The 25,623-nt window shown below is 38.3% G+C and overlaps 1 protein-coding gene across 2 annotated transcripts in view; it reads left to right on the forward strand.

The window, feature by feature from the left end:
- The window catches only part of SWT1 (SWT1 RNA endoribonuclease homolog), a 114,686-nt gene that overhangs the window by 75,484 nt on the left and 13,579 nt on the right, over positions 1-25,623 (forward strand). For both annotated transcript variants that reach the window (XM_045298109.1, XM_045298110.1), the window contains exons 16-17: positions 7,228-7,359; positions 22,866-22,932. In XM_045298109.1, the coding sequence (XP_045154044.1) occupies positions 7,228-7,359; positions 22,866-22,932 (199 nt within the window). The remainder of the gene's footprint in view (positions 1-7,227; positions 7,360-22,865; positions 22,933-25,623) is intronic.

Below are 25,623 nucleotides of genomic sequence, written 5' to 3' on the forward strand. Positions count from 1 at the left end.
TATAACTGTAATTTTGCTACTGTTATGAATCGGGCAATCCCTGTGAAAGGGTTTTTTGACCCCTGAAGGGGTCACGAGCCACAGCTTGAGAACCTCTGTTGTACATTGTTTTAGGCACACACAGCCTCATCCTTCTCGAAGGAGTGGCTGGTGTGTTTGAACTAACAAACTTGTCAGTTAGCAACTCAATACCTAACCCCTAGGGTCACCACTTTTTAATCCGTGACTATAATTTAAGAACAAATTTGTAGTTTATCAGGTTATTTTATAGCTTATCGGACTTAATATAAATAGCTATGTTTGACATAAGAACCGAAGCAGACAATGTTTACCTATTTTAATTTTAGTTTTATTAATTTTTTCCAATGTCCATATATTGTTATGTAGCAGAAAGTTATATGTATCAGACAGAAATTACCACTTTAAAAATAAAATAAAATCTAATATATGATATCTAATATATTTTAATCTTCCATTCATTTAAAAACAGTTAAGTATTTTGTGTTCCTTACAGCTGGTATATAAAATACTAGTTAGAAATGTGACATTTAAAATTCTTATTCAAAGTTAAATAATACTAACTTTAAAAAAATCTCACTTTAAACTAGTCATTATCTGTTGTGTAGTGCATGCCATTTCATGCTCCAAAGTTCTCATTTTCTTTTAAAAAACGAACAATACATTTATTACACAATGCTTTGAGCAAATTTCCTAATTTTTCCCACTACCTGTCCAGACTGCTCAAAACAATTTACTTTTATAAAAGGTTCCCTTTTTTTCCAACACTTAATAACATCTTATTTTTATTTGCGGTTGCGTGTTTGTTTTTGTTCTGTTATCATATACTGTTATCATAATCATAGGTCTTATGATTAGTGCCTGGCATTAATAATTAAATGACTCTCATTAGTTCGTTCTCTTTCAAAATAGTAAAAGTGATCTGAGCATGTAAGTTTGGGACTCCTCTAATTTTCATTCAGAGCCCTGCAAGTTTTGTTAATTAAGTTCTGGTTTAGCTTTTCTTCCTTCCTTCCTTCCTTCCTTCCTTCCTTCCTTCCTTCCTTCCTTCCTTCCTTCCTTCCGCCTTTCTTATATAAGTTTACTGTTTTATGGATTATGGGAAAAATACATAATTATGATTTGGGAATAAAAGGTGAAAGTAAAGCTTATTAACACCCCATCATTTATTAAGGATTTCCCTTTTTGTGGTTAATAAAGAACTTATACATTAACTAAAGTGAGAGTTCAGAACACGTCCCTGAAGTTACGCAGAACCTGTACGAGGTTAAAAGACGGTTCAGACAGAAGAAGCGGACACTGTAAGGTTCACAGTTAAAAACGGTGTGTGGCAGAGCTGCATATGTCACTTTATCTGTGCTGGACTTTGGAAGGATGTGGCATCAGGAATGGAAGAAGACTCATCAACTTACATTAAAGTAAGACGACACCGCCGTGCTGCCTACGAATGAAGCAGACTTGAAGTGCTCACCAATCGTGGTGAAAGACCATGCTCTTCAGTGTGGATTTCATCTGAAAAACGAAGGAAACAGAATATTCGTAACTGGACCGATCATTGGCATCGTTGTAAATGGAGATAACGTTGCTATTTTCAAGTTTTATTTTCATTATCAGTGTCGATGGAAACAGCAATCAAGAAAGCAAACAACATATTGCACTGAACAAATTGCTGCAAAAGACCTATTTAAAGTTTTAAAAAGTTTCAAAGTTTTGCTTTGATGATTAAGGTGCACCTGACCCAAGTCATGGTCTCTTAAGTCACCTGATAGGCCTGCAAGAGTTGTACAATGAAAAAGGTGAACAAAAGAATTGATTGTAATTGAATTGTATTGGCAAAGAATTTTGAATATAGTGCAGACTGCTAGCATAGATAAATCACTCTTGGAAGAAATACATCCAGTGTGCTCCTTAGAAGCAGGATACCAAGACTGCAGTGCACTTATTTTTTTAAAAATTGTTAGTGCTTCTCGGCCTTTTGGCTAAGATCAAGTGAAGTGTCTTCCTTTGGTCATGTATCACTCAGGTAAGTAAAGCCCATTTGTACAAGTAACTCAGAAACAAACCAAACGACTGCCATCTAGTCATTGCTGACTCATACGTAGAAGACAGGGTAGATTTGCCACTGAGTTTCCAACACTACCTCTTTCCGGGACTAGAAAGTCCTGTCTTTCTCCCTCAGAGTGGCTGGTAGTTTCCAACTGCTGACTTTGTGTAGCAGCCCAATGTTAACCAACCACTACACCTCCAGGACTCCTTGTACAAATAAAGGGCATCACATTGGGTAAAGTAGAAGGTCAGCAAAAATGAGGGAAATCCTTATTGAGATGGGAGTGGTCTAATAGCTACCACATTATACTTACAACATACCATTGACCATGAAGCTGGCATGGAACCAGACAAGGTTTTATACCCTTATACGTAAGATCACTGTGAGGCAGAGCCAACTAATAACTACAACCAACGGCAGTTACTTTATTTTGCTCTTTAATTTTTTTAAAGAGAATGAAACGTAGTCAAACTACTTCTGAAAAAGTGAAGTCTAAAAAAAAAGTGAAGTTTTCATATTTGAAATTCTCTGTAGTTCTGTTTTTAAAACATATTTTATCAAAGGAAGGTAAAACCACACAGTAAGTAGTAGGACATTCTCATCCTTGGCTTCAGAGATTGTTAACAGAACTGTTCCTTAGGAACTTTCTATGTATTTTTCATCTTTTTTGTGGCTGTTTTACAGACACACTTTATTACTTGCTGTATATTGTGGAATACAGGGGAAAGCCAGCTTTCTTTGTTCTTTAAGGATAGTTCTCTGTCCACTCCTGAGCGAATTGGCATCTAGGCTGTCCATTATAGTTTCATTTACCCTAAAATGTTTTGAACATTGATATAAGTAAGCAGAGACATGTAAACAGACAGCCTTTTGGAAACCAAAAGTCCCAGAGTCGATCCCAACTCGCAGCTACCCTGTAAGACAGGAGCGCTGGCCCTGGGTTCTGAGACTTTCAAGATATTTGAGAGTAAATAGTTCTCTTAGCTTTCTCCCATCGAGCGACTGATGGATTTGAACCTTGCACCTTGTGGTTAGCAGATTAGTGTGTATTGGGTGGTGTGTTTCAAGTTTACTGTGCTAAGGCCACACATCAAAACCATTTGAGCTATTCTTGAGTTTTTAAATCAAAATGAGGATTAGTTATTCTAGAGCAGAATATCAAAGGGAAGAGCAACTCCAGAAGATCATTTGTATTAAAAATTCAGTAATTTATTCAGCAACCATACATTGATCTTCTGAAGTACTGAGAGTGGATTAGTGACGGACAGAGTTAATGGTGTAGGTAGATCAGTGGAGCTATCCAGGAAAGCACCAGTGGCAGCAGGTACAGTAGACGAATGAGAACATGTAAGAGTGAAGCATTATAGGCATCAGAGGAATTCTCCAAGAAAGTGCAAAGAGCTTTCAGATCGGAGAATAACAATGGCAATGACATATCTGAAAAAGGGCTAATCTCTAAAATATATAGAAAACTTCAACACCGCAATGAGATGAAGGCAAGCAACTTAATTTAAAAAACATACCGATCCATCGTAAACCAGGAATTCCAATAGTACATTGGAAAGTGGATAATGGCAGGTGTAGTTATGTTAAAATTTAGCACCTTATCATTTGATCTCCCTTTGGACCCATTTTAAAGTTGTTTTAATTTTTTCAAATTTCTACTTTTAAAAAAAATTTCTACTTAAATGAGATTTTTCCTGGTTTATTTTGTTATTAATAGTTTTTTAATTAATCATTTCATTGGGAGCTCTTACAGATTAGTTATAACATATGATTCAATTCGAGCAAGCATAATTTCACAGTTGCTACCACAATCAGTTTCCAAACATTTTCTTTCTTCTTGAACTCTTTGATATCAACTCCCCTTTATCCCCTCCCTACCTACCTCTATCCTCCAAGAACCCTTATTATTATTATATGTTACTATTATTATTATATTAGGGTTTTTTGGTATGTTTTTCTATATATGAAATCCAGGTATTTGTGAATCTGTACATTAATAGGCAAATTTATAGAGACTATAACTGGATTGATGATTTCTTGGGATTTCTTGGCAGAGGAGTTAGTGGGGGAAATTGGGGAGTTAATGTCGATGAATACAAGAAAAAATGTTCGAAAATTGATCGTGGGGTTATATATTATGTATATCTTCTTGATATGATTAAACTATTCAATTGTATGATATATGGATTATGTGCCAATAAAACATAAGAAACAAAACAAAATGTACAGAACAGACATTCACCAAAGGACATTCAGCCAGCCAAGAAACACAGGGAAGTGATAGTGATTTTCAGGCATTTGACCATGCAAGTCAAAACCACAATGAGATACCATCATACCCAGCCACAGTTCAATAGAACAAAAACATCCAATACTGGCATGGGTGTGGAGAGAAAAGAACTTCCATGAATTTCTTGTGGACTGGAAAATGGTATAACCACTGTGGAAAAATGCTTAGAGTGTGCTTAAAGAAAATGCTTAACTATGGCACTTGCTTAAAGAGTTTGAAATAGAAATAATAGTTGATTCAGCCATCCCACTCAAAACTCACTGCCATCCAGCCAGTGCTGACTCAGAGGAACCCACTGTGGGTTTCCAAGACTGTAACTTTACTGGAGTACATAGCCTAGTCTATTTCCCTCAGAGATGCTGGTGGTTTTGAACTGCTAATGATTTGGATTGCAGCCCAACATATAACCACTATGCCACAAGGGCTCATTTTAGCAACCCCACTAGTGGCTAGGTATATATCTTAGAAAAATAAGAACGGGGGCATGAATAGAAATAGACATATCTATGCTCAAAACACAAATTTATTTTCCACTGAAATGAGGGATAGAAGGTAATACTGCTAGTCAAAGGCATAAAACTCAAGACCTGGGAGAACAAGACAGCCCTGTTGAATTCTCACATGTTTCACTGTATTTGTAAATCATGTATCTAGTATTCAGAGTATACAAAGAACTCAAGAACAAAATGTGAAATAACTCAAAAGTGGGCAAAGGAGTTTGATAGGAAATTCTCTAAAAGGGAATATATAGATGGCCAGCAAACTCATGAATAATAGATTCTCAATGTCATTAGTTACTGTTTCTTGTGGTTCGGTTGGCTCCAGCTCACAGTGATGCTGGTAAAACGGAATGAACTGGTGCCCATTCTTCTGGATTGTTAAGATGCATGAGTTGATTGTTGCAGGCACCGTACTTTGCCTTCCAACCTGAGAGACTCATCTTCCACTGTTGTATTATACAATGTTTTGCTGTAATCCATAGGCATTTCATTGACTAATTTTCATAATTAGATCACCAGGCTTTTCTTTCTAGTCTCCCTGAGTCTGGAAGCTCCACTAAAACTGTTCACCAGGTGACCCTGATGGTCTTTGAAATACCAGTGACATAATTAAAAGCCTCAGAGCAACACATAAGCCACCACAGTCCAGCAAACTGGTAGACTGACAGTGGTATTAGTCATTAAGGAAAGGGGAATAAAAAACAGTGGAGTAACACTCATTTTCATTAGAATGCCAGTAATAGTAAGTTTGAATAAGAATGTGATGAAATTAGCACCCTTATATATTGTTTGTAGGAAACAAAAAATGGCACAGATGTTGTGGAGTACAGACTGGTTGTATTTTGAAAAATGAAGCATAGAATTACCATATAACCCTGCATTTGCACACCTGGGTACATAATGAAAGAATTGAAAACAGATATTCAGACAAAAAATGTTTTTTTTGAACAGTGTATGTTCATAACTGTTCAACTGTTCACAGTAGTTGATGAGGGTATAAGCAAAATGTTACGTCTATAAATGTTATATAATTCAGGCATGAAACAGTGAAATACTGGTGCGTGCTATAATGTGGATCACAGTAATAATATGCTAAGTGGATGAATCTAGGCACACACAAAAATCACATATTGTTTGAATCCATTTATATGAACTATCCAGAATATACAAATCCAGAGGCAGAAAGCAGATTTGTGGTTGCCCAAGATTTGACAGAGAGGAAAATAGGAGGTGATTGTTTATAAAATACAGAATTTCTTTTTGAAATGATGAAAATGGAACGAGATAGTGGTGGTTGTTCAACATTATATATTTACTGAATTTCACTGAATCATATACTTTAAAAGTTTGTAAAATAAGTGTATTTTACCATAATAAGAAAAAAATGCTTTGAGAATAAATGTTATTACTTAAATGTAACCATAGTCAACATGGTTAACATTTTATGTTCACATGTAGTAGTGCAGTTGGTTAAGCACTTGGCTGCTTGGCTCAACATTCGCTAACCAGAAGCTTGGCAGTTCAAGCCCACCAAACAACCCATAGGAAAAAGATGAGACTGTCTGTTCCAGTAAAGAATTACAGCTTTGGAAAACCCTTTGCCATTCTATTCTGACCAATTGAAATAGAGTCTATGGCCATGGGTTTTTGTCATGTAGGTTTTCAGTCTTTGCATTGTTTTTTAAAAAAAATCGGAGATGCCATGCACCTCATTTTAATGATTGCTCTGATGTTCTGTTAATTGTCTGCAGCAGTGGGCTCCAGCATAGCAGGGCTCAGGAGGACGGTGCGGACTGGGCAGTGTTGCAGTCTGTTAGGCAGTAGGCTGCCTGCAGTTGGCGTGGGCTCCCCGCCAGGGACAACAGCACTGCACATTGCTGAGCATGCAGGTTGCTATGAAATGGTTACTGTAATGTGAATAATTTTAAGTAATTTTTAATAGATTTCTAGAAATAGAATTACTAGGGCAAAAATTGGATACATGTTTATAACTTCCTGTTTCAACAAATGATCTAATGTCTAGTTTTTTGTTTGTTTCATATTCTGGAGTCCTGAGTTGAATGTAAATTGATTTTGTTACTTTTCCTATGTCTCCTTTGGTTTCCTGGAGTGAAACATAATTTAGCCATCTCTGAAGGTACATTTTATTTTATATTAGACCTGAAGAGTTTCTGACTTCAATCCTTTGCATATCTCTGAACCTGGACTCTCTTTTATTCTAATTTAAATAGATCAGCATATTAAAATAAATCCTGCTTTATTTTATACACTGACAGTTTACAAATGGAAGTTTACAAATATTATACAGTATATTTCAATAAATATGCATGTGTACTTATGACTGCCTTTTCTTTTTTGTACTTTAGCACAGATGTTTTTCAAAGATTGGGCTCTAATTCAGCTCTAACTACTTCAAATATAGCATCATTTGAAGAAGCATTTATATATCTTCAAAAGTTAATGGCAGCTGTGAAGGATATTCTTGAAGGAATTCAAAGGTAAACACTGATTATTTTGAAATTTTCATTTACCATATATATGCAAGTATAAGCCGATCCAAGTATCAGCCGAGACACCTAATTTTACCACAAAAACTGCATTAAAAATATGCTGAAAAAACTCGGCTTATACATGAGTGCATACAGTATCTATTACTTTCTAAGACTTGCTGAAAATTTTCTAACTTTTATAAACGAGTGGCTTTTAGGTTCATGTATTTCCTTTTTCCTTGCAATAATCACTGTGGCTAGTTTGAACTGCAATACAAAAATGTTTCTACTTTTTTTTGTCCTAGGAAAAATATGCAGTTTTAATATGACTGTAATTAAGCCAAATGAGGAATGTTATTTTCTTTGTTGTGTAACTATAGTTCCTTGACAGTGCCTGGCATATGATAGACATGTAATAGGCAGTAATCAATTTTTGAACAAATACACGTGAAAGTAACTTTCATTGACCTTTAAAGCAAATACATGTCACTGTTAACATGAATGATGTTCTCTAATAGGTACAGTCGCGCATTAAAAACCAAGCTCCTCGCTATCGAGTCAGCCTCAGTCCGTGGTGGCCACACACGAGAGCAGCACTGAGCTCCTGGGTTTTCCTGGCTGTGCTTTTTACAGACACATAGCTGCCTTCCACAGTGCTGCTGTGGGAGGGTTGAGAATTCCAACCTTTTCGTTCGCCGTTGAGAGCAAATAATTTGTACCACCCAGGGATGTTCCTTACCTTAGTACACACTGGGAAATTTTGAGAAGCAATGTACTCTTACAAGGTTACCTTATGGTAACCTTTGAGACTTGTATATATGTGATTATTTTAACTTTATGAAGCGTATAGAAGACAATGTCAAAAAGCTATCAAATGGACCCTATCTCCTTTATAGCATAAAATCAAACACTTGCTTTTGTGCCACTAAAGGAATGTAATTTTAAGTTTATAATCTTCCAAATTAAATGATACTTACCAAAGTTGATTGACTTGAATTAGATATGCAGCCTGTTACCTGAAAAAAAAAAATACTGTTATTTATAAAATCCAGAATTGATTTTAGTGAGTTCTAAATTTGAGAAATTAAAAATTTCAAATCAGCCTAATTTTCCCTGGCTTCTTAATGGGTTTTAGAAATCCATTTATTGTTAATGTCAAAAACAATGTCAAATCTTTTGGGGGGAAGTGATGGGTTCCCCCAAAGCATTGGCGAAATGCTTTTACCCAAGCCCAAACCCACTTCTATTCAGTGCCTTTAGACTCACAGTGACTGTGTGTCGGGTGTCTGGACAGTAAATCTTATGGACAGCCTCGTTTTCCTCCCTGAGTGCTTGGTGGTTTGAATGCTGACCCTGCAGTTAGCAGCCCAACACTTAACCCACAGCACCACCAAGGTAAAAAACTCTCAAAGGCCTTTTATCCCTTTGAAGTTATTAGTGAATTGAAACATGACAAATCATGAAGCAGGTTAAATATCATCTCTAAGTGCAAACAGTCCCTTTATAATTTAAGGTAGAGCTGTTCAACTCTGATTTTTTACTATAGAAAAACCACTGCTAAGTTTCAGCTGCATAAAAGCTATAGTTGCTATAGTTACCTTTCTTTAGAAAATAAGAATATAAATGTATTTACTCATGCAACAAATGTTTATTGAGAACCAGGTACTATTGAGCACCACATGAAACACTAGGGATTCAAAGATAAGTAAAATGTGACATTGGGCTTCAGGGTGCCTGCAGTAATGTTGAAAAAGACCGTGGTGAGGAGGAGGAGGAGGAGGAACTATCTCCCAATTCGTTCTTAGAACCCAATATTCTATTGAGAATATTGTTTGAACTTGGTCTGGACAAAATTTGGTATTAGAAAACTCAGTTTGTTCTGATACTCCTGAATTCCAGATGGATTCTTAAGGCTAACTGCGAAGGCATGACTGTTGTCCCAGGACACCAAGTATCCAGATTATGGGAAGGTTCCACTCCCAAATTTGCCTTTCAGTTGACTTTGTGCTTGTGGCAGAGCCATTAAGTATAGTTCATCCAGGTACAGTTTATCACCCATTAGAGGTGCTTACATTATCCACATGTATTCTCACCTAAAAAGAGCTGCACAGCATTGCAACCATGACAACTCTGGCAGCTTCTTATTTAGCAGTCTGTGAAAATGATGCCTATTTGGACAACTAATATTGGGGTGGTTTGCATCATATGAGAAGGAACCTGGGGTGGAAGAGAAAAAAATTTTTGGCTGTGTATCTAAATGTTGAGGCAATGTATGCGAAGGAACCTGGGGTGGAAGAGAAAAAAATTTTTGGCTGTGTATCTAAATGTTGAGGCAATGTATGCAAGTCCCGGGGAGCAAGGTTTTTCAGTGAAGAGCAAGTGATACAAAGACACGTGTAAAGATTATTTTCATTTCTATGTGTGCTCAGTGGTGAGTTGAACATAGGCTGTTCCAAAGAATATCAATAAAGGACAAGTCAGCATATGGGATCTTGGTTAGCACCTTTATTCCTGTACCAACCAGACTCACTGCCATTGAGTCAGTTCTGACTCAGAGTCACCCTGGAGAGATGCAAATTAAAGCCACAATGAAATACTTATTACAATGGTTAATATTAACAAAAACCGATTGTGCCATGTGTTGGCAATGTAGAGTTACCGGAATGCTCATCATATACTACTGGAATGTAAAATGATTTTGACCATTTGGAGACTGTTCAGCTGATATTCTAACAGTTTATGCTAAGTTTATGCCAATTATATTTAAGCTTAACATACACCTACTATTTGACCTAAGTATTATTTACCCAGAGAAATAAAAGCATATGTCCTCACAAAGACTTGTACAAGAATGTTCACAGCAGCTTTATTTGAGAGAAAAAAAACCCCAGGTATTTGTGGACAGGTAAATGAATAAGCAAGTTGTGGGACAGTGCTACCATACGCTAGCACTCAGAAATTAAGAGAATGACGTATTCTCCAAAGAGGACCTTCAAATGGCCAGAAGGCATCAAAAGATGCTCAGCATCATGACCCATCAAAGAGAAGTAGATGAAAACCAAAGTGAGATCTCATGTTCTTCCCATTAGGATCGCTAAGATCTACAAACAAAAGTAAGATATAACAATGTTGGTGAGGGTGTGGAGATTTTGGAATTTTTATCTGTTAATTGCTGGTATGAATGCAAAATAGTACAGCCATAGTGGAAACAGTGTGGCGGCTCTGCAAGAAACTAAAACCAGAACTGCAGTCTGGCCCAGGAGTTCCTTCTGCTCATCGGTATACACAGGCGAGACTTGAGAGTAGGGACTTAGACACCGCGGCACAGCCAGCACTGTTCACAGTAGCCAGAAAGTCTGGAAACATGAACTACCGACACGTGCAAGAACATAATGTATCTCAGAATCAGGATGCCGAGTGAAAGACGCCAGACAAAAACAGTTCGTATTGAATGATTCTATGATAGATGATTTTGCAAGATGGAAATAAATGTATAGTGACAGCAAACGGGTTGGTGGTGGTCTGGTGATGAGAAGCTGGGGTGGGGGAGAATGAAGGACCTACAGAGAGGCATGAGGAGACTCTGGTGACCGTCATCTGTTTTACCTTGATTATGGTGATGATATATATGAAACCATAACCACAATATATACATAATAAAAAGTTACCAAGGTTTTTGCTTTAAAGAAAAAAGACCATGGTGATCAAGTTTGTAGTATTTTAATAGATGCAGGTGCAGTAGAGTTAGGAAGTTTGGCCAGAGATGCATCTGGAACCAGGTGAGAGGCAATGTCTCCCATGCCACCCAAAGCAATTGCTGCTTTGTGCTGTAAGCTAGTTTGTTCCTTGACAGAAGTGTTTGTCTTCAAAATAGTTTTGGAAATACTGCTTACTGTACCACTTTCTTGAGAAATCACTATGTATTTAGCTATAGAAAGCTCTCCTATAAAGAAATCCACCCTATGTTTAATTTTAAAACTTGCCTGCCAGAGATTCTGATATAATTAATTGGTCTGGATTGCACCTGCCAATCTGGCTTGTTAATATTTCTCCAGCAGATTGGAACCACTAGGCCATATGGTAAGTCCATAATCTGTAGTAGCACCAGCACTGCCTGAAAACTTGTTTAAAATGCAGGTCTTTCCTTGGACTCTACCAGGACCTACTGAATCAGGAAATCTAGAGGCACGGCCCTGTATTTTGTTTTTTAAAAGTCTTATGGAAATTCTATGCAATTTAAAGACTGAAGACTGGTCTAAGTGATTTTCAACTCTGATGTTAACTCTATGATCCCCTGAGAACTTAAGAATTATAAGGGCACACCCACCCTAAAGCTATTAAGGATGAATTTCTGGAAATGGAATTTATTGAAAGGTGTTTTTCCACACTCCCCAGGTGACTTCATTGTACAGTTAGCTTTGAAGCTATTTAACATGTTACATAAGTTATGTCTAAAGAAATAAGTACTTTAATTTTTAGCCTGAAACAAAAGTTATACTTTCCTTTGAAGAACATATAACTTAACCCCTTCCTGTGGCGTATGTGGTTACCTGTATCGGGGCGCTTGCAGGGTCCCTAAGCATATATAGGCCTTGTTCAGAAATAAAGAGGGTCTCTCCTCTCCTCCTCCCACTGTCTGCGTGTAGCAGATCATGACTGTCCTGGAGCCCAATTGCTCCTTTGGAGTGACCTTAAGTTTTGGGTCTGAGACCAGAGTATAGCATGAGGTATGGCGTACCTCATACCTGAAGGAGGAAGGACACTACAGAGGACCGGCCACTAGCAGAAGACCTGCCAGAAAGCCAGCCTGTGGTGGGAAGTCCACCATTAGCCAACATAAGGTCCAGCTTTGTGTGTTGTGAGGCTTTTTGACCAGCTAAGGGCTCTTAGGACTTCTTTTCCATAGTATTCCCCTTCCTTCCGCTCGGCCCTATTGTGGTCTCTCTCCCCCCACCCCCCCCAGGGTGCCATGTGTGTGAGGGTGTAGTCTCATGCTCAGTTTACTGTAAAACCTGAAACTTCGTCTATCCTTTATAAAAACTCATTTGGATCACAAACCCGGCTTCAGCACAAATTTCTTTCTTGTGTGAAGCCTAGAATTGAGGTATTTGCCACTTGAGGAATCTAACAAGAGTACCGAGTAAATATTAGGCATTATTACCCATATAATTTTTAGAATGCTTGATTCAGAAAATGAAAAAGAAAAACTTGATTAAAAAAAAGTATTCCCCTCCAGTAAATTTGCTGTTTCTGTTAAAACAAAAAAAAAAGAGAGAGAAAGAACATATAACCCAGAATGAGAACCATGGGGGCTCAACTGCTTCCGAGTGTATGCTCTGGAGTAAGTTAGGAAAGACGTCCAGACCCGAGTCTTTGCCATAATGTCTTCACAAGTCTATAGTGCTCTTAATCTGAAGTATTCGTGTGCCTAACGAAACCAGTGATTCTCTGTTTATTTGTTGGGGTACTTGGTGAAAGTACTGAACAGCCTTTCCAGTGTTTGCACCTCCCCACCCTTAAACTAATCCAACCTCTTGTAAGTTTCCTTAGCACCTGTTGTTTTGTTTTGTTTTTCATTAATTTCCAGCAGGGGGTGCTAGACATAAAAAGGTTTGCTTATTCACCTCATTAGTAACAATCAGCTAGTAAAATGCCAAGGTTTTAAAACTTTTTCAGACACTTGACAATTGATTTTGAATGTATTAGAAATTATATATATATACATACATACACACACACACACACATATATATGTATACACGTATACACACACCCTTGGTTGTAAACAGCAAACTTACCTACACCTATTGTTACAGACCAGTCCCCATAAAGGCACTCAATAACAATCCCGGTAGCATTAAATGAACTAGCAGCAGAGTTCTGTTAAGAACAAGGGAGATAGCTAAATGGATTAGTTTCTGCTTCTGAAATCTAATTCACTCCCTCAGGCTGCAATCCCTTGTAAAATGAATCAAGTAGGAGAAACGGAAGACATGGACTGAGCACCAGACCTTACAGAGACAGCACAAATCACAGATAATTGATGTATATATGGATTGTGATAAGGGTTGTATGAGCCCCTAATAAAACGATTAAAAAAAACAAAGTTAGGTGCCTCAGCTGATATTCAAGTTGGCTTATACTTGAGTATATATGGTGACCCATGAAGAAGCGTGTTCATGATCCTCTATTGTAATTTGTTTGAATTGAACCTTAGTATATATTGCTTATAATTATGACCAAACATCTTTTTTTCCCTAGTTCTTTTTTTTTAAATCATTTTATTAGGCGCTCATACATCTCATCACAATCCATACATACATCATTTGTGTAAAGCACATTTGTATATTCATTGCCCTAATCTTTCTTAAAACATTTGCTCTCTACCTAAGCCCCCGGCATCAGCTCATTTTTCCTCCCCTTCCCCACTTCCTCCCTCCCTCATGAACCCTTGATAATTTGTAAATTATTATTTTGTTATATCTTGTCCTGTCCGATGTCTCCCCTCACCCACTCTTTTGCTGGGAGGAAGTCATTTGTAATCGGTTTCCCCTTTCCAACCCACCCTCCCAGTATTGCCACTCACACCACTGGTCCTAAAGGAATCATCCGCCCTGATTCCCGATCCAGTTCCCATATGTACCAGTGTACATCCTCTGGTCTAGCCAGATTTGTACAGCAGAACTGGGATCATGGAGGAGGAAGCATTTAGGAGCTAGAGGGAAGTTGTATGTTTAATCGTTGCTATATCGCATCCTGACTGGCTCGTCTCCTCCCCGAGACCCTTCTGTAATGGGGTGTCCAGTGGCCTACTAAAGGGCTTTGGGTCTCCACTCCGCACTCCCCCCCTCATTCACTATGATAAGATTTTTTGTTCTGATGATGCCTGATAACTGATGCCTTCAACACCTCGTGATCGCACAGGCTGGTGTGCTTCTTCCATGTGGGCTTTGTTGCTTCTGAGCTAGATGGCCGCTTGTTTACCTTCACGCCTTTAGGACCCCAGGTGCTATATCTTTTGATAGCCAGGCACTATCAGCTTTCTTCACCACATTTGCTTATTCACTCGCTTTATCTTCAGCAGTTGTGTTGGGAAGGTGAGCATCATAGAATGCCAATTTAATAGAAGAAAGTATTCTTGCATTCAGGGAGTACTTGAGTGGAGGCCCAATGTCCATCTGCTACCTTAATACCAAACCTATAAATATATGCACATAGATCTATTTCCCCATCCTCATATATAAATATATTTGCATATATGCATGCCTTTATTTAGACCTCTATAAATGCCTTTGCCTCCTAGCTCTTTCCTCTATTTCCTTTGACTTTCCTTCTGCCCCACTATCATGAACAGTCTTCATTTGGGTTTCAGTAATTCCTCTTGGTCATATTACCCTTGATCCCGCCCTATCAGTCCTCCTACACCCTCCTCACTACCGATTTGGATCACTTGTTGTTCCTTTGTCTCTGGGTTTGTTAACCCCACTACCTTTCCCCCCACCTCCCTCTCTCCCATGTCCCGTGGAACTGTCGGTCCCGTTGTTTTCTCCTCCAGATTGTTCATCCAGTCTATCTTATTTAGACAGATCTGCAGAGATAATAACATGCACAAAAACAAGACAGAGCAAAACCAAGCAACAGTATACAACAAAACAATAAGAAAGAAAGGCTTATAGTTAGTTCAAGGACTGTTTGTTGGCCTTTAGGAGTGTTTTCCAGTCCAGTCTTCTGGGGCACCATACCCTGGCCCCAAAGTCCACCTTTAGAATTGCCTGGGGGACCTCACCGCTCTGTTCCCTTCTTGTTCTGTTGCACCCCCTTAGTGTTTTGCCTCGGTGTGGAGGGATCAGATCGGGCGCAGTTCCCACACTGTGTCTCCGGTGTTGTCCCCTGTAGGGCTATTGGTCAGTGAGGGACATCACAAACATCTTTTTTTATGTCTGCTCCTAAATTGTGCACCCAGTGAAGCAGGATCAGTATCTTTTCTCTTTGTGTTCTCCATATTGCTTTATACTATTTAATAATAATAATAATAGAAGCTTGACTGTTAGTAATCTAACGTTTATTTAGTGTATGGTATGTTCTAGGCACTTTGTTGCCTTCTTTTGCTTAAATAATCATTTATGTACTAAGCCCATCAAGAGTTCTTCTATTTCGTATAGAGCGTATAGTGGTCATGGTTGGGTTGCCACCCACATGGTCAGCAGTCCTAAACTACCAACAGCTCCAAGGGAGGAAGGCTGGACTTTCTAATTCCATGAACAGTCTTGGAAACCCACCGAGGGGTCACCATCAGTCAATATTAAGTGGATGGCAGTGAGTTTGATATAAAAGAAAAAAGAAAAAAATCTTGGCCGAGCTTTTGTAGTATGCTTTTTTCCCCACTAGGTGAGCATTGAGCAACTCACTATGCGTTAGTGCTCTTAGTGGTGTGGCCTGGAAATGTTCTCTCTGGCCTCAGTGATTTTTTTTGTACAAGTATTTCGCTCAAACCTTTTTTTGTGTGATGGCTGATTTAAGAGAACAGCACGTGGCTGTGAAATTTTGTTTCCTGCTTGGGAAAAATGCTGCAGGAATTGTGATGTTGAACACAGCTTACAAGGCTAAGGCTATGGGAAAAACTCAAGTGTATGAGTGGTTTTCTCATTTCAAAAAAGGTGAATTGTCGATTGATGACAAACCTCGTTCTAGATGTCTATCAACTACCCAAATGGACAAAAGTGTTGACTAGTAGTGCATTTGGAGTTCGTTCCGCTAGGTCAGACTGTTAATCAAGCTTTCTATTTAGAGGTTCTGAAAAGATTGTATAGCAGTGTGTGACAAAATAGGCCTGAATTAAGAGTGCAAGAAGAAAGATAATGTTTTGCAAATGATGGTGTACAATCATACTTGATCTAATTGAACTGTGAATTGTTATAAAATCTTTAGAGCTTCCAATATAATGGAAAAAGAAAAGAACAGATTTAACAGTACTAGACATAAAAGCCCTGTTCTGTACTGAATACTGTGTACATGAGATAATGAAAATGCTTAGATGAAGAGTAAATAATTTTCAGCCTTTAAAAAAAAAGCCTGATTTTGGTAGATGGGTGCTGGTTTTGCCACCACAACAATGTACCTCCTCACAGAGCCATCTCAGTGTGCCAGTTTTTGGCAAAAAACCAGCATGCTTCTCTTGCCCCCATGCACCTTACTCATCTGGCCTTTCTCCATGCAACTTCTTTTTGTTTCCGTGAATGAAGGGGGACATGTAAGGACAGGGATTTGATGACTTGGAAGAAATGAGTGGAAAAAACAAGGGGTCAGCCATCCAAACAGATGAGCTGGAAAAATGTTCCCAAGAACGGAATTGCATATTTGACAAATGTGTTAAGTGTAATGGAGAGTACTTTGAAGGTGATAATGTGGTTTTGTAAAACAATTTACATACGTAGCTTTGAAAAGTACCTGTGTGTGCACGCACATGTGTGCCTTTTTGTATAAAACAAAACAGTGGAAAACTGGCATAGAGAAATAGGAAGCGCAGAATGCCTGTGTGACTGAGAATCAAGACATCTAGTGAGGATTGGTTGTGTTAAACTTGCTTTATGGCTTCAAGAAAGGTAGAACAAGTATTAAATTTACTGAAATATACAAAGTAACTTGCCAGAGCATTGGATAAAAGGCAAATTGAAAGTGTTTTTTTCTGCATATATATAAGATTAATACTTTATTCTAAAAGCACTTCATTCTGTTTTATAAAACCATGTAGAGACAAGACTATGGTGGTAGTTACCCTTTTTATTGGTGGAAAAAGCATCAGCTGTCAAAATCAAACAGATTTGATACAGAAAACAGCTCACTATGTAATCTGGAGAGGTTTCTTTGAGCCATTGTTTTTACATCTGAAAGCTGATTATCATAATAGCTAATATTTATTGAACATGTACTGTGTACCAGACCTTGTAACTTAAAAGGTAGCTACTACTTTAGCTTCATTTCTCAGTTGAAAAACCAAGGTATAGAAGAGTCAACTAACTTGATCAAGGTCACATAAGTAAATTCAGACTTATTCAGAGTATTGGAGATGATATATGAAAAGCAGCGTTAAACTCTGATAAATGTTCAATAAAACACTTCTGTTTTATTGTTCATGCTGCTTTAAAGGAAACCATAGCACATTGATAAGAAATTTTGTTGGTAAATAATTTGTGAGCTATTCATTAAACCTTATTTCAGATGTTTATTCCCCAGTTGTGATTCCCAAACTCTAAAGTAAATTGTAAAGATTATTAACTTGAAAATAGGGAACCATGACGTATAGTTTTATTTTCTACAACTCATATGCATTTGAACAAGTAACATCCATTTGATAAATTCTTGTTGGTATGCATTTTTCTTTGATGAACAAATGTAGATATATTTATAATTAAAAAATGGCTATTTTCTGAAAAGTTTTGCTTGCTTCCAGTGGCAAATTCCTTTATTCCTCATTCTTTTAAAATGTTGCCACTGAAGGCTAATTTCATTCTGATGAAGGGCTTGCATTCTAAGAGTCTTTTGTCTTCATACTGGTATAAGGAAAAAAAATAAGGAGAAAGCCTTGGAGAAGCCTGACCTCTAAAGAATGTTTGTGTGGGGAATTACCAGGGTATGAAAAGCCATAAACTGTTTCTCTCCCTTTTATTTATTTGTATGTATTTTCAACAAGCCATAGTCTAGTGAGTAAAAATTTGGCACTTTTATACCAGACCAAATTCTAATCTCTTGAACATAGAATTCATCAGATATATCGCAGTTCAACCTGAAATAAATGTATTTAATAAAAACTGTCTACTCTATTTAGGCTTCCTTTACCACAAGATATTTTTTCAGAATAGAAAATTAAAAGTTGGCATTGTAAATCCTAGTACAGTCTAATGTATATCCTAGTTTGATTTTGATTTGTTCTTGTTTTTAATATTTTCTGCCTTTTTTTTCTTTCCAAAGGTTTTTTGTTTTTTTTTGTCAAGTGTTTGTAAACATATTCTTAAAAAATAAATCAATTTATTGGGGGCTATTACAGCTCTTATAAAAATCCATGCATCAATTGTATCAAGCTCATTGTACATATGTTACTGTCATCATTTTCAAAATATTTTCCTTCAGTTTGAACTTTTGGTATCAGCTCCTCTTTTTTTCCCTCCCTTCTGTCCTAGTTTTAAAAAATAACATGTATAGTTTTCTAATTATAAAAGTTCTTTATCTGTAAATGATGCTAACATTTCAATAAAACTTTCTGCAATACAGTATAATCCCTTGATACTTATTAAATAAATATTAGCATTTGTAACAGTGATTTACAGGAATTATAAATTCCTGTGTTTCGTATTTTGCTTTAGAGTTGCAATATAAAAGTGGGAAGAAGAAGAGAGTGTCAAATGACAAGAATCTGATAATGTTCTTCCTTCAAAGTCTCCCTCTGTTGAATCAGGACTTTTTCCTCATAGGGCCGGTTGATCAGTGGTGCTTGGATCTAGTCTAGATCTTTGCCTCTTTGTTCACTGATACATCCCAACGTGCCTGGAGCCAGGCTTCACATATCGTTCAAACCCAAATTCACTGCCACCAAGTCGATGCCTACTCAGAGTGACCTGTAGGACAGGCTTAGCCGCCCCTAGGAGTTTCTGAGACTAGGAGAGTATACTCAGAGCAGCTCTTTGTTACAAATTGCTGACCTTACTGTGAGCAGCCCCTCTTGTAACCACCACACTCCCAGGTCTCCTTGGCTTAGAATAGGCCTCAAAGATTGACTGAAAGTGAAAATGAAGACACCTTTGTTTATATAGGAGGATCCCGGATGTCACTGTGGCTTAAGCATTGGTTTGCTAACTGCAGGGTCCCCAATTGAAACTCACTGGCCTCTCTTTGGGAGAAAAATGAGGCTGGCTGCCCCTTAGCTCCTCCCCACAAAGATGTACAGTCTTGCAAACCTTTATAAGGTCACTGTGAGTTAGAATCATCTTGATGGTGTTGGGTATGGTTAGTGTTAGGATTTGACCATCTTTAGTAGGTAGCTTGCTTTTTTTCCTTACTCCACCAGTATCTTGAAAGGTAATGCCTTTCAGCGTTTCTCTCTGTATGGTAATGCACTATTTACAGTTAGGACTGTGCTTCTGATGTTACGAAGCTCTGGCAGCACAGTTGTTAAGCTCCCCTGTTAACCAAAATGGTTCAAACCCACCTGCTGCTTTGTGGGTGAAAGATGTGGTGTAAGGGAGGGTCATTATGAGTTGGAATGGGTTTGGTTTTTTGTGGTTGGTGTTTGTTTTGGTTTGTGATAAGAGACCGATAAGACTAAGAAAACAATTTAGTCTAGAGTAAGGCAACTTGGTAGAGACAAGAGAATAAATAAGATGTCACCTAGAGCTGAGGCTGGGACAGAAAGTGACTGCAAGTAGGGAGGAGTCCTCTTGGGTGGTGAAAATAATTCTAAAGTGAATCGTAGTAATCATTGTATAACTCTTTTGTTTAAAAATCAGAAGACCAAGATAAGGCTTTTAAAAATTATAATTTCTTCGCTAATTGGAAAGACAGGATAATTATTTTCTATATTTCTTAGTTGGAAATGAATTGTTACTAAAATGAACAGTTAATTTACCTAAAACCAAGCTTTTTATAAAGTGTTTCAGGAGAGGAAAAATTTTTTACCTCTAATTAAATACATACTTTTGATATGTTGAGATTAATACGGTTCTTAACATAAAACATCTCATTTCAATTCCTTAACCTCTCATATCATATACTGTTTGGATTATTTTTAAAGCCATGAAAAGAATAGGTACAAATTAATCCACATTGCTGATAGTTTGTTTACACTCGGTTGCAGAGTTAGAACACAGTAAGAGTTTTTTTCCTGTTGCTTTGCTTCTCTAAGGATTAATTGAGCTTATCTAGATAGCTTTGTTTTCATTTACTTAAGCAAATTATTTATTGCCCTTCCCACCACCACCTGCCAAATGTACTATCCTTGGGTTTTTATTGTTGTTAGGATATTTTTTATGTTTAAAAATTGCATGTTAGAAGAAGAAACATTTTCGATAGAGCTGATATTCTTATGTAGACTTAAAAAATAATCTAAAAGATAATTTATGTGTCCTTTTAAAAATTTGACAGTGCATCTTGAGGATGTATGTGTAAATTGTCTCCCAGCCCAAGCCCGTAGATTCAAAGCGGACTCCTGTCTTGTCCTCGCCACAGCCCACCGCTGCCACCTTTTTCAACATGACAGATGCAGCTGTGTCCTTCACCAAGGACATTTTGTAACTGGAGTGGCCACGGACATCTCTAAAAGGCCGATCGAGCAGGTCAAGCTGCTGCTGCAGATGCAGCAGGCCAGGAAGCAGTCACCATAGATAAGCAGTACAAGGGCATTTTGGACTACGTGGCCCATAGTCTCAAGCAGCCAGGGAGTCCTGTCCGTTGGGCCTGGTAGCCTGGACAATGTCATCCGATAATTCCCTACCCAGACTCTCAGCTTTGCCTTCATAGATGACAAGCAGATTTTCCTGAGTGGTGTGAATGAGAGGACCCAGTTCTGGCACTACTTTTTGGGGACCTGGCATGAGGTGGTGCTGCCGAGACCACGTCTTTGCTTTTTGTGTACCCTCTTGATTTTTGCCCCTACTCATCTACCAGCTCCTGTGGGTCAAGCTGGAGTTCAGAGGCATCGGTGGCTGCCTGGCTAAGAGCTCCAAAGCTGATGGAATTATGGACCTATTCCTAGGTTTCTGAGTGCGGGGTGTTTTTGACACCACAAAGGAAATGCATCCAGATCCCATCTATGGCAGTGAATGACCTCATGGCTGGGTTGGCTTCCTACCTGTTTGGCACTCACGGTTCATTTCTGAGGGATGACGCAATCAGGGCCAAAGGAACTGATAGAACAAACACAGGCGCACTTGACTCCTGGAGGAAGGGTGCCTGTGATACGGAAGCACAAAGCGTTTTTCAAGGGTGCCTGGGCTCGTGTGCTCAAGAGGCCTGGGTGCATGTGCTTCTGTGCTGGTCTTGGATGAAATCGAGAAGTACACATAAGTTATTTCCTAGTTTGCTTCCCCTCCCCCATAACCAGCATGTTGTATTATGTAACATATCTCAGGCATTCTTGGCAGACAGCTGACTATCTGGATCAATGTCAACAAATCTCCTGGTTGAAGTGAGAAGCACTAATACTCATTTGACCAGTTACCTCATACAGCCATTTCCGCAGTGAGCGGATGATCATGGTGGTGATGGGACTCACTTGTGTTTTTTGATTCATGTCACCCTAATACAAAACTTGAAGAAGAAAAAAATACACGAAATGTAAAACAACGAAAACTCTACCACAAGTATAATAAAGGTAAAATAGCCTCCAGATCTAATTAAAATTACTGAGATCAATTAACTCTACTGAAAGCCTGACACCATCTAGATTTGGTGAGGACTTAAAGATGTAGCTGTTGGCATTCACAGCCACTTAGAATTTTAGACTTAACTCAGGTAGCTTGGTTTCTCATTACCTGTGTCATCATTTGAGAGCCCTGGTGGCGCAGTGGTGACCTGTTGGGCTGCAGTCTGCCAGGTGAGCAGTTTGAAACTACAAAGCTGCTCCTCCGAAGAAGAACGATGGCGCTTTCTACTCCTGTAAGCAGTTACCGTCTCATAAACTCAAAGGGAATGGTCTACCCTGTCCTGTAGTGTAGGGTGTCTCGGAAGCACTCGACTCGATGGAAGTGAATTTGGTTTGGTGTCATCATTGTGTGGTGTGAAACAATCAGGTGATGATGATGATGGTTACTATTAGAATTAGCACATGATACCGCACTTGATATATACCATTCATTATTATAAGGACGAATTAATTTCATTCTTGCACTCCAACTATTAACATATTCTTTTAATTAACAAAAGATCGCATGGAAGTTAAGTAACTTAGCTAGACTCATTTGAAAAGACAAAGCCCAAAGTCTGTCCACTACTACCTCAGTGTATTGCCATATAAATATATGCATGTATGTCAATGCCTCTATTTTTATGAATTAATGTATTTACATATGTACACTATGTTTATAGCTCTATCCTTTAGCTTTGCTTCCTAGACGTTTCCCCGTCTCCTTTCACCTTCTTCCTGCCCCGCCATCCCGCTTACTCTTCTGCCTCTTAGTAATTCCTCTCAGCTACATTGTTGTTGCTCCAACACCCCCAGGATCTCTATGTCTTCCTCGTTGTTGATTTTAATGCCCTAGTTGTTCCACTGTCTATCCACAGATTTTTTGAAACCCCTGATAAGTATCAGTAAAATGAAATATTTTATTAAGTTGCTCTCTCGAATTATGATTGTGGTTTTACAGTTTTAATTGACAAACAAGCAGAAAGGATTGTAAGCATAGACATAAGCTGATCGTGGATTAAGTCACTTCTGAGAGTATGGGTATGTTTTGGGGGAAAGTCGAAGGTCCTGTTTTTTTTCTTAAATCATTTATTTTCCTGCACTTTCACAAATTATTTTTTAGGATTTTGGCCCCCAACAGTACTCATCAAGATGTTGAGATGCTCTATAACTTTCTAATCAAGAATGAGGTAAGAGAAATATTTTTAAATGTCTGCTTCATTTTCAAGGTAATCAAGTTTTAATATAAACAGTAGGAGTTCTGAAATATAATAATAGAATGTTACTTAAATGAAGTTCCATAAAGTTTGCCAAACATAGTCCTGTTTTTGAGTTCTCTAAATAAAAGCATGCAGTAGTGCTGTGTTACAGTACAGTTTCACCAACATAGCATTTGTGCTCTCCTGAGCAGGAGACAGTCATTGACAGTCTTGACAATGGCATCTTGACAGTCATTTCTTCCTTGTGTGATCATTGCAGGATGTTTAAACATGCCTGGTCTTCAAGTACTAAGTTCCAGTAGTTTCCCTGCTCAGTGTGACAACTAAAAATATCCTACTACTCCACCCAGTCCTCAGGCCCAAATGACGCCTGGAGAGGAAGAACAACTTCTGCTTAAGAACCCTTGATTACTGGAAAGGAGAGCTGTAGTTCTCTTTAATCCAGAGCAGCAGCATGTATGTTGGAAATGAGTGGTTTCCTTTGGGTATAGCAGCAGATACACCCTGGAGTTAGAGTTGTAATGAGGCACCAGTGCATTTTAAAATTGGCCTGTATGCTTTCTTCATCACTGCAGACTAAGGAAAGTTTTCTATTGGTTTTTGGTTTCCATTTGCCTATGTGTTCTGTATGTTCCTACTTTGATTGTTTAATTTGAAAAGCTCTGAATGAACAAATGGGTTCCTATTTGTGGACAGTGCAAACAATTTGCCCACATCTAGCAACCTGAAATTTGGCGGTTCCAACCCACCCAGAGATGCCTTGGAAGAAAGACATGAGCAATCGGTTTTCACAAAGATTATAACCAGAAAGCCTGTGGAGCAGTTCTCCTCTGTAATACAGGGAGTTGCTATGAGCCTGAATCAATGGGTTTTGATTAAACGAAGGAGTTTGGTATATTTAGGTATACCATTTATTATGAAATCAGTGTTCTTTTTTTTAATCATTTTATTAGGGGCTCATGCAACCCTTAATCACAATCCATACATACATCAATTGTGTAAAGCACATTTGTACATTCATTGCCCTCATCATTCTCAAAACATTTGCTCTCCACTTAAGCCCCTGGCATCAGGTCCTCATTTGTTCCCCTCCCTCCCCGCTCCCCCTCCCTCATGTGAACCTTTGATAATTTATAAATTATTATTTTGTCATATCTCACCCTGTCCGACTCTAACCCACTCTTCTGTTGTCCGTTCCCCAGGGAGGAGGTCACATGTAGATCCTTGTAATTGGTTCCCTCTTTCCAACCCACTCTCCCTCTACCCTCCCAGTATCACCACTCATACCATTGGTCCTGAAGGGATCATCTGTCCTGGATTCCCTGTGTTTCCAGTTCCTATCTGTACCAGTGTAGATCCTCTGGTCTAGCCATATTTGTAAGGTAGAATTGGGATGATGATAGTGGGGAAGGAGGAAGCATTTAGGAACTAGAGGAAAGTTGTATGTTTCATTGCTCTGTTGCACCCTGACTGGCTCATCTCCTCCCCGAGACCCTTCTTTCTGTAAGGGGATGATGTCCAGTGGCCTACAAATGGGCTTTGGGTCTCCACTCTGGACTCCCCCCCCCACTTCACAATGATAGGATTTTTTGTTCTGATGATGCCTGATACCTTGTGATCACACAGGCTGGTGTGCTTCTTCCATGTGGGCTTTGTTGCTTTTGAGCTAGATGGCCGCTTGTTTGCCTTCAAGCCTTTTAAGACCCCAGATGCTATATCTTTTGAAAGCCAGGCACCATCAGCGTTCTTCGCCACATTTGCTTTTGCACCCATTTGTCTTCAGCGATCGTATCAGGGAAGTGAGCACCCAATGATTTTTTGTTCTTTGATCCCTTCGGCACCTTGTGATCACACAGGCTGGTGTGCTTGAAATCAGTGCTCTTTAAATACATTTTCTCTACTTTTTTGTTGTTTTGTTTTGTTTTTTGGCTTTTTTTTCTTTTTAAATCATTTTCTTGGGGGCTTATAAATCTCATCACAATCCATACATACATCAATTGTATAAAACACATTTGTACATTTGTTACCCTCATCATTCTCAAAATATTTGCTCTCCATGTAAGCCACTGCCATCAGCTCCTCATTTGCCCCCTCCCTTCCTGTTCCCCCCTCCTTCATGAAGCCTTGATAATTTATAAATTATTATTTTGTCGAATCTTACACTGTCTGACATCTCCCTTCACCCCCTTTTCTGTTGTCTCTACTTTTATTCCTGGTTAGCTCTTCATTAACTTTTATATATAAGAATTTTCCATTATGAAGGTAGTGATTATGTTTGATTTTAAGTCAAACTGCCTGTGTTCAAATATTGTTATGTTAACTCTATATGATTTAGAAAGACTTATTTAACATTCCTTGACTTTGGAAGAACCAAAAATAGATGAATCATGAAGACTGATTTGTAAACACTAAATGAATTAATGTATTTAAAGTACTCCAAATACTACCTGGCCTATAGTAAATGACCATAAAATATTACACATTCTTAAGCAAAAAATATTCTTAATATTCATAGTGAATTAATATAATTACCATTAACATAATTGTCCACAGTAGTATTCATATTAATTCACTATAATAGAATACTCTAAGCATATAATAGTGTTCCTGTGTGCCTTTAAAAAATAAACCTTGCCTTGCCACTTTATAACCATATTATAT

This window comes from Echinops telfairi, unplaced genomic scaffold, assembly GCF_000313985.2.
Source record: "Echinops telfairi isolate 266 unplaced genomic scaffold, ASM31398v2 ScPeMD7_7424;HRSCAF=8462, whole genome shotgun sequence".
Lineage (NCBI taxonomy): Eukaryota > Metazoa > Chordata > Mammalia > Afrosoricida > Tenrecidae > Echinops > Echinops telfairi.